Source organism: Onychostoma macrolepis, chromosome 02, assembly GCF_012432095.1.
Source record: "Onychostoma macrolepis isolate SWU-2019 chromosome 02, ASM1243209v1, whole genome shotgun sequence".
NCBI lineage: Eukaryota > Metazoa > Chordata > Actinopteri > Cypriniformes > Cyprinidae > Onychostoma > Onychostoma macrolepis.
In genome coordinates this window covers 9,580,127-9,590,131 of record NC_081156.1, presented here as the reverse complement: position 1 = coordinate 9,590,131, position 10,005 = coordinate 9,580,127, and the positions used below count along the sequence as shown (strand labels likewise).

The window sequence follows — 10,005 nt, the reverse complement described above, 5'->3', positions numbered from 1 at the left end:
GACTTTTTTTGTGTCAGACATGTGTCACTTTGCTCACATCTGATTGGTCCAATTTCAGTTTGAGATCTCTAACTCAGAACATGAGCGGCCCCGGAGCAGGTTAGCCGTGGAGTGTAAGTAACTATGGCAATGAACGCAGCTAAAAGCCAAGCCACTTTCATGGTACCTAAAACCAAGGATTGGTGCAAACTAAACTGAAACTTACCTGGCTAGCCAGCTAATCAGTAAAGCAGTGGAGGAGTTATAATTTTTCATAGCAATGTTTTATTGCCTATCTGTAAGATAGGAAGAGAACCAGGATAACAGGATAGAGTGAAACAATAATCACAAAAAAGGTAACACTTGAGCTCTTAAGGTCTTGTGTCTCCAGTCATATTGCCTTTAATTTTGGGCAGTGCTTCTTTATGTGAGTCTGAGCAGTTCCAGAATGTCCAAATCTCTTGTTGCACCAATGGCACTGGAACGGTTTCTCTCCGGTGTGGATTCTCTCATGGTTTTGCAGGCCTCCTAACTGTCCAAAACTCTTGTCACAATGCGAACACTTGTAAGGTTTTTCTCCAGTATGGATCCTGCGGTGCACTTTCAGCTGAGTGGCTCCAGTGAAGGCTTTACCACAATCTGCGCACAAGTAGTCTTTCACCCCAGCGTGGATTTTTAAATGTTCTTTAAAACGGCCCCGCCATGAAAACCTCTTTCCACAAACAGAACACAAGTAAGGCTTCTCTTTAGTGTGAGTTTTCATGTGGGCCTTTAGTTCTTTTTCCAGAACAAACCTCTTATCGCACTGATCACACTTAACTGGCTTTTCTCCGGAGTGAAGGAGTTTATGAACTCTGAGACTATTTGACCATTTGTAACTCTTTTCACACTGATCACATGTGAATGGCTTCTCTCCGGTGTGAATTCGGATGTGATCCTCAAGGACTCTTTTAATTAAAAAACTCTTTTCACACTGAGGACACTTGAACGGTTTCTCATTACTGTGAAACCTTAAATGAGACTTAAGGGATCCTCGACATGTGAAACTCTTTCCACACTGCTCACACGCAAACGGCCTCACTCCGGTGTGAATCCTTATGTGAAGCACAAAGCATCTTTTACGTGAAAAACTCTTTCCACACTGAGGACATGTGAACGGTTTCTCTCCGGTGTGAATTCTCACATGTTCTTCGAGGCTTCCTTTACTTGAGCAGCTCTTTCCACAATGATGGCATGTATCATCATTCTCCTCTTTAATACACTCCATCTTCACAATGTCACAGCTCATTGCAATGAAGTATGGAGGACCAGATCTGAAAAAAAGGTAATTAAGCTATACATGACTCCATATTAGGGCTGAAATGATTAGTCAATGTTACTTGCAACGAAAAGTTGTCTACAAATATTTTTGTTGTTGAACAGACATTTGATGTCATATGACCAAATGTAAGGGCTTGCAATAACACGGTTCGACCACAGTAGACTGCTGTAGCTAAAGGCTGTAATTCGGCCCTCTCAGATGCACTGCAACAGAAGAAGACACAGCGTTTATGTTTATCCATTTTTTTTGGCTAAAGACCCTTATGTCCATCGATTTTAACTAAACTACCGCTGACAGACGTGCCACATTTTGTTTATGTTTGAGAGCAGGGTTGCCAGGTTTTCACAGCAAAACCTGCCCAACTGCTACTCAAAACTAGTCCAAAACTAGCCCAATGGTGTTTCAGGGGGGATTCCCGGTAAAAATCACGTTCCGGTGGGGTATAATACATGTTTTTTTTGCAGGGTTTCCCTGATAAAAGTCACATTCCAGGGGCTAAATATCACGTTATTGGGGTCGCTTCAACTGCACACATGAAAAACATCCTGCGGAATTGGGCTACTTTAACGCTCTTTCCGCGGGATGTTTTTCATGTCCGTGGGTTGAAGCGACCCCAAAACCGTGGACTTGGCAACACTGCTTTAGAGAGCGCTGTCTTGCAGTGTTGCCATGACCTCATATTTACTAGCGCTTTTAGGCATGTTGTTTGGTCTTAGCTAATAAAGATATGCTTTTTATGGAGTTAATATGAGATGAGATTTTTTTGGTTTTATAAAAAAAAGCATTTGTGTTTTAGTGTTTTTTTGTGCTTGATCTATGAAGATCTGGCAACACCAACACTACAGCAGGGCTCATGAGCGCAAATAGCCCCGTGTTTTATCTGAGAAAAGACTGAGCTCACAAAGACTGCATGTTGTCAGCAGCTAATAACGCTTGTTGGGCTGAAGCCAGGCTCCAATAATAACAATCATGTTTCGCAGTACAGAGATGGATTTTGTTGATACAGATTAAATTTGACTGTTAACAGCCAAAATGTCATTTTCAGGCCTATATTCAAAAAGTGGAACCGACAGTTAACAGGTTAAGAGATCATGCATAAATCTATCACATGGTCCTGCGTTTGTTCGCTTCCGTATATAATCTAGTATTTACTGAATTATTCTTGACTGAATTGTCTTATTTTTCATTTTGCTAAGAGGAGCAACTGCAAAGTTTCAGGAGTGAAAACTGCATTTAAACAGGTTTGCAAACTCTCACGACCCAACTAAATTTATATTTGATTTTTATATATATATATATATATATATATATATATATCAAATAAATAAATACATTTTTTGGGATAATCAACGGCTAGCTGTGCATTAAACGATTTGAATGCACGACGTGGAGGCGAAGAACCGCCCGACGCGCAGCGGAGTGCATTCAGATCGTTTAATGCACAGCTAGCCGTTGATTATCCCGTTTATGCCATGGTCATTTCCCAGCATTCACATATTAAAGATGTTAATAATATTCGACCGGAACGATAAAAATGATGGTTATTTTCGTCTGTATTACTATTCAACTGTAACTGTATGTTACTATGGTTACCAATGTTTATAGGAAGCGCATTAATATAGAACGTGATTAAACTGACCTGGAACTACCTGCAGTTCAACGAATTTAATCAACACCTGCCAGCCAATCAGAATCCAGTATTCAGACAGGCCATGGCATAAATATATATATATATATATATATGACCCTGGACCACAAAACCAATCATAAGTGTCAATTTTTCAAAATTGAGATTTCTACATCATATGAATAAATAATCTTTCCATTGATGTATGGTTTGTTAGGATCTATTGAAAATCTGGAATCTGAGGGTGCAAAAAAAAAAAAATCAAAATATTGAGAAAATCACCTTTAAAGTTGGCTAAATTAAGTTCTTAGCAATGCATATTACTAATCAAAAATTAAGTTTTGATATATTTACGGTAGGAAGTTTACAAAATATCTTCATAGAGCATCATCTTTACTTAATATCCTAATGATTTTTGGCATAAAATAAAAACTGATCATTTTGACCCATGCAATGTATTTTTGGCTATTGCTACAAATATACCCCAGCGACTTAAGACTGGTTTTGTGGTCCAGGGTCACTCACATATAGTAAATTAGCCAGTTAAAGATTACTAGTGAATTACCTTAACGTTAAATAGTTTTAGGCAGCCATCTAATCAGCATAGATAATAGGGAAAGTTTCTAATACCACATTAAGCCTATGGCTAATTTACAGCATTAAGGTCGCCTATAATAAAAATCAAATTGTTGATTCAGCTCCAAAGCAAACCTGATTTAAATTCGGAGTGAATCCGCTAAACTCCGTGAATGAATGAAGACATTTTGCAATGAAAATAAATCTTTAAATGCCACCAAATGCTCTCTGACACTTTAGTTACAGAGAGACAACTGCTAAACAACAATATTACTCACAACATCTAAAACATGAGAACAATGATTAAACTGAACTAAAACCAGCACTCACCAAACACAGCAGAACAAGATCAGACTGAAGAGTTCGCGCTGTTATTGTTCTTCTTCTTCTATGGATTGTGTTGTTATTGGCGGCGAGCAGAGAAACTTAAGATGAACTACCGCCCCCTGCTGGACTGGAGGGCATGTTACATTAAAACAGTCTCAGGTTAATGAATATAATAATTAAAGCGTGTGTGTTTGCTGCTGCAGTTGGGAACTAGTTTGACACTTGCTAGGAACATCTCAGTAGTTAGGTTTTATTAGACTATATTAAACGTAACTGGTTTAATTAAAAGAATGTGAAAATGCAACATTAAAAGTCTGTTTACCAAAATGCCTATTTTGCCTACATTATAAAACCTGAGAGGAAGAATGTGTTGATACATTCACACAGAAAGCGTGTTTTAGCTAGTGTAGGCTATGTATAATTTTTTTAAACACTTTGCATGATAAATTGTTTAAAGTGTGAGCTATAAGTAAGAATAACACACATCACAACATATACACTGACCGTTCTCCACAAAATTCTCTCTGTTTTATTAAACAAGAAAGAAAGAATGAATGCTGGCTTCCTCGTTCACATACACATGTTGTTTGTACTTTTGTCTACATTTTTATTTTCTTAGGTTTTGTTATAAATTTTCACTTGTTGATTATGACTAGCTAGTGTTGTTGCTGTTGTAAATTTGTGTTTGATTTAAATTTTCAACCCATTTGGAGTTAAAAAAACAAAAACAAAGCCCAGGCTGTTAGTAAGAGTTAACCCCAAGCTTGCGGAGTTATGCACTGCATTAAAGCCACTGATCTACGCAGTTCATAGACTCGCAGCATCTGACCCCAAACAATGGCGTGTAAAGCCTCTTACACATTACACATCGACAGCTGCCGCGTTCACATCAGTGGTAGGTCTGTATTTTCTGTGATGAGAGGAGATGGGACGAATGAATTAAAGATGAAGCTAATATTGCATTTATCTGAGTCATCATGCATGGTGTTTACAAGTTGCCCTTGTGGAAAAATGATCTTTAAAAGTGACAAGATAATTCATATATGGTTTGCATGCATGCAAAAACACTGACATTTAATAAAAACAAATTTTATTTTGTGGCAGCATATGGTTTAATGTAGTAACGGGATATCTTTATTAAATATATAATGTGAAGTGTAAGAATACTGAAAGTTCTGTACATTATCTGATTATTATCTGCCAAGCTTGACTGATGTTTGCAAACCAAGTACATAAAAATGACAAAGTAACTTCATCCATGAGAGTTTCTGAAGGTGAACAAGCATTAAACATTTATTAATTCTGAAGACACTTTTGTCCAGAGCAATGTACAGAATGCACTGAAGGCATACGTTCAGTCGACAGCGGTCTTCACTCGGGAATCAAACTCGTGAGTCTGGCACTGATGGTCTCGAGATCTACCAGCTGACTGTTGACTGGTTGAGATTTCACCCATCGCATTGCTCTTCAGTTCTCCACTGTGACTGACAGAAAGGCACAGGTCACTTTAAAATGAACATTTGTCACAATCTAGTGTCCAACGTTACTCCAAACTCCGACTTTTCCTTCTAGCATGGAAAACAAAAGGGGTTTTGGAAAGCAAATCTTCACTTACTGTACTTTCTTGTCCTTTTTAAAGCATCACAGTCAGAATCATCATTCTGTTTGAATAGCTATGTTTCCATCAGCCTGTTTTTAATGCGCATTTTGAGGTATCGCATCAGAAACGAGTGATGCAAATGCCACATTTTTAAGAAAAAAAAAAGAGAAAATCTCTTAATTCACAAAAGTTTTTATGCTCACTTGAACTGGTTTTTGACTTGTGCAAAAAATAATGCGTATAATGGGAGATAGAGACACATTTTGTGAAGAAATCCCTCTATGTGCATCAAAAATGTCATGTGATGTTGCACTATGGGATATCTTGACTAACCAGTGGACCGATCTCGTTGCACAGCATCTGAAATGTAGTTATGGTCATTCATAAAATGACTGAGCAACGTCTGTCAAAGTATTACAGTATAATTGCCTCCCAGAGCTGTTTTACACGGCTGTGTTCACAAACAGCAGGCATCCATCGCATTTATTGTGTTTCGTCTGCTTGCTCTCAGGTGCAAATAATTTATTATATATGAAAATATTATATTTATTTCCCTACTTATCTTAGTGATATTTAGCGCCGGTTTATCAGGAAGTGACTCGTCGGATGGAAACGGTGCATTACTCGCAAATATTTTGTGTGATATTCCAGTTTGTGCATAAGTAAAATTTGCAACTTTAGATGGAAACATAGCTAATGTGTGGAAAAGAGCGGCTTGAATATGAAGCTTAAATATCTCCTTTTGTGTTCGGCAGAAAGAAAGAAAGCATCCAGGTTTGGAGCAACATGTGAGAGATGACAGAAGAAGACCATCCCACATCAACGTGTCTTTTCTGCTACTTCAACATACGAGAAACACCTCTAAAACATGGCACTTCACAACAACCTACTACTCTGATCTATTCATGTTCAGCCCCTCAACATCGTCACTCAAAGCAATGCATTCAAAACATTACGCTCTCAGATGATGCTTGCCATGTCAGCTTCTGTGGATATTTCCATTACAAAATCCAGCTTAGATAAAACATGAAATGTGACCCTGGAGCACAAAACCAGTCATAACGGTCAATTTTTCGAAATTGAGATTTATACATAATCTGAAAGCTGAATAAATAATCTTTCCATTGATGTATGGTTTGTTAGGATCGGACAATATTTGGCTGAGATACAACTATTTGAAAATCTGGAATCTGAAGGTGCCAAAAAAAACAAAATATTGAGAAAATCACCTTTAAAGTTGTCCAAATGAATTCTTAGCAATGCATATTACTAATCAATAATGAAGTTTTGATATATTTACGATAAGAAATTTACAAAATATCTTCACGGAACATGATCTTTACTTAATATCCTAATGATTTTTGGCATAAAAGTAAAATGTATAATTTTGACCCATACAATGTATTGTTGGCTATTGATACAAATATAGCTGTGCTGCTTATGACTGCTTCTGTGCTGCAGGGTCACAATTACAATAACAGATACAGTAATTGACCGTCGTTTATTTTTAATAAAATTCTTCGAGGTGATCCCAGACCGACTTTGTCAGCAGGATACACCTTTCTCAATAAATATCACAGTCCAAACTGCTATTTTGGTAGAAACTCTACCTTTGATTCAATCGCCAGCGTTGCAGCGGAGGACGAGCTTTGCTCATCCGGAGGCCTGAAGATGAACTGCGTCAGCTTCGGACAGCTCTGCTGCTTTAAGTGTCTCAGCAAATGGCTAAACTGGCTGAAACTGCCTCCGCACGAGGGACACTGGTAGGGCTTCTCCCCGGTGTGAACCCGCTCGTGCTTCTTCAGGTTCCCAGACTCGGCGAAGCTCTTGCCGCAGTACGAGCAGCTGTAGGGCTTCTCTCCCGTGTGGGTCCTCTGGTGCATCTTCAGTTCGCTGGCTCTGGTGAAGGCGCTGCCGCACTCGGAGCACACGTGCGCTTTCACACCCGTGTGCTTCTTCTGGTGGTCTTTGAAATAGCAGAGCCACAAGAAGCTCTTCCCGCAGAAGGAGCACACGTAGGGCCTCTCGTTGGTGTGGATCCTCAGGTGTCTCTTCAAGTGCGCCGCTAGAATGAATTTCTGTCCGCACTGATCGCAGTTAAAGGGCCGCTCTCCGGAGTGAGACAGCAGGTGAGTCTTGAGACTGGTGGCGTGTGTGAAGCTCTTCCCGCACTGATCGCAGGCGAAGGGTTTCTCTCCCGTGTGGATCCTGATGTGATCCGTGAGGTTGGCTTTATGCGTGAACCTCTTCCCGCACTGCTGACACGCGAACCGTCTCTCTCCGGAGTGAATCCTCATGTGATCCTTGAGGTTTCCTTTGTGCGTGAAGCTCTTTCCGCACTGGAGGCAGGCGTAAGGCTTCTCTCCGGTGTGAGTCCTTATGTGATCGTCAAGGTGTCCTCTCTGTTTAAAAGTCTTTCCACAGTGAGGGCAGATGAGCGCTGTTTTCTGCGTGCTTTTGTTCTCAGTTTGTGAGCGGCTCGATGATTTCTCACTGGTTATGATTGCGTGAGGTTCCTCAAACGGATGTTTCTCCTCCGCCTCGTTCAGCTCGTGACTTTCCTCCTTCACCTCCACCAGGTCTGAAACGAACACACAAGATCTCAAAGTAGCAAGCAAATTAGTTTTTTTGCTGAAAATCATTAGGATATTAAGTAAAGATCATGTTTCATGAAAACATTTTGTACATTTCCTACCATAAATATATCAAAACTTAATTTTTGATTAGTAATATGCATTGCTAATAACTTCATTTGGACAACTTTAAAGGTGATTTTCTCAATATTTAGATTTTTTTGCACCCTCAGATTCCAGATTTTGTCCTATCCTAACAAACCATACATCAATGGAAAGCTTATTTATTCAGCTATGCATCAGATGATGTATACATCTCAATTTCAAAAACATTGACCCTTACGACTGGTTTTGTGGTCCAGGGTCACATTTGTCATCATATGTATGATTTATATAAATGAGTAGCTTCAGCAATAACCATAAGTTGAGAAAATTGTGGACCGACCTCTGTGCTCCTCAGGGTCATCCTTTAATATCTTGAATGGTTCTGGATCGCTCACGTCTCCAATCACCACTCTGACGAACTCCATATTTAGACCTCGTCGCCTGTGAAATGACCGACTCTCTCCCAGACGCAGTCCAGAGCTGCCAAGGCAAATTAGAATAATGAAAAATTCAGTATGTTTTCTAGTAATACTGCAATGCAGTGAGTTTTATTGGAAATGCATTGTAATTAAAATAATAAACGCTGGGTTGGACAGATATTTAACCGTTTTGAAAATAATGTGACAATGCAAAAACTCTTAATGGTTCTAAAAATATATATATATATATATATATATATTTTTTTTTAAACAAAACAGAATTGAATATGTCTTTCTTTCATTATGGGGTACAGTGTGACCTGATGACTGAAAACAAATGCAATTCAATCACTCACTTGCACAGTTTAACCCACTTTAAAACAAGAACGGCTACAAAACACACTAAATAGTGAAGACTTTGAGATGCAGTGATGTACAGGGACAGAAAGCGATCATCTCATGAACAATAACACACAAACCTCTTATTTACATTTCCTTGCATTTGAACAACATAGCTGTACACACAAATACCATCTATCGTCTATTTTGCATATTGTGCTTACATTTATTTTATTTTTTTTTTGCATATCGTTACTTCGTTTTATAATTTGTATTATCTGTGTCTTATTATCGTTCTGTTTGTAACTTACTGTAGAGCTTCTGTCATCAAAACAGACTCCTCGTGTAATGTGTAAACACACCTGGCTATAAGCTCTGGTCCTGAAGGACTGTAAAGGGTGCTGGCCACAAAAACAACACGCAGCTTCAGTAATCAACGGAGCAATGCAGATTAAGAATAAATATATTTAAGATTCTTCATTTGTACGTTTTTGCTTCACTCTTGATGTGAACAGGCCTCGAAACATTACAGCTCTGCATTCTGTAATAATCTGCATTCACTTCACATTACTGAGGCACAATGGTTTCGTTAATATTTCCGTGCTGTTAACAGCCTTCTGAGCAGCTTTAACGTTTCACGTCGCTTTAAACAAACCAAACACTGAAGCGCTGCAAACCACAAACCTTTCCTCAGAAGACGCACGGCCGCCTGCGTCACTCTCCGTGTGACGTCACGACGCCGAGCGGCGAAGCAGAATAAAAGTCTCTCTCGCATAACTCTTCATTATGTCTTCCATTATTTCCTCTTCAGTTCAAATCTCCGATTTCATCCCTTAGGCTTATGCACAATACAAAAATCATATTTCTGATGCTTAATACGAGTTTATTTAAATGTGTGATTTAATTTTCAATACTGTGTTGTAATTATATTTGTGAATAAAATAAAAGTCTCTTTTTTGACATTTCTGTAATCATATGTATTACATTTAGTTCCAAAATCTTAATACTGAAGATTTGTTATTTTTATTTTTTACGTTTAAGAAATATTTTATTTCTATCATGATTGTAAACGTTTTGTCAACTACATTATACCTAATAATGCCCTGCGGCTAAAAACACAACAACAACAACACACCATG

General features: G+C 38.6%; 1 protein-coding gene across 1 annotated transcript; it reads right to left on the bottom strand.

Moving 5' to 3' along the window:
- Positions 1–237: 237 nt before the first annotated feature.
- On the bottom strand, positions 238–9,544 carry LOC131522101 (zinc finger protein 431-like). The gene is made up of 6 exons (XM_058747352.1): positions 9,354–9,544; positions 9,178–9,267; positions 8,449–8,588; positions 7,021–8,011; positions 5,219–5,314; positions 238–1,292 (listed from the first exon to the last, which is right to left on the bottom strand). Exons 1-6 carry the CDS (start codon positions 9,404–9,406, stop codon positions 371–373), a joined length of 2,292 nt encoding a protein of 763 aa, XP_058603335.1. The 5' UTR covers positions 9,407–9,544; the 3' UTR covers positions 238–370.
- Positions 9,545–10,005: the final 461 nt, after the last annotated feature.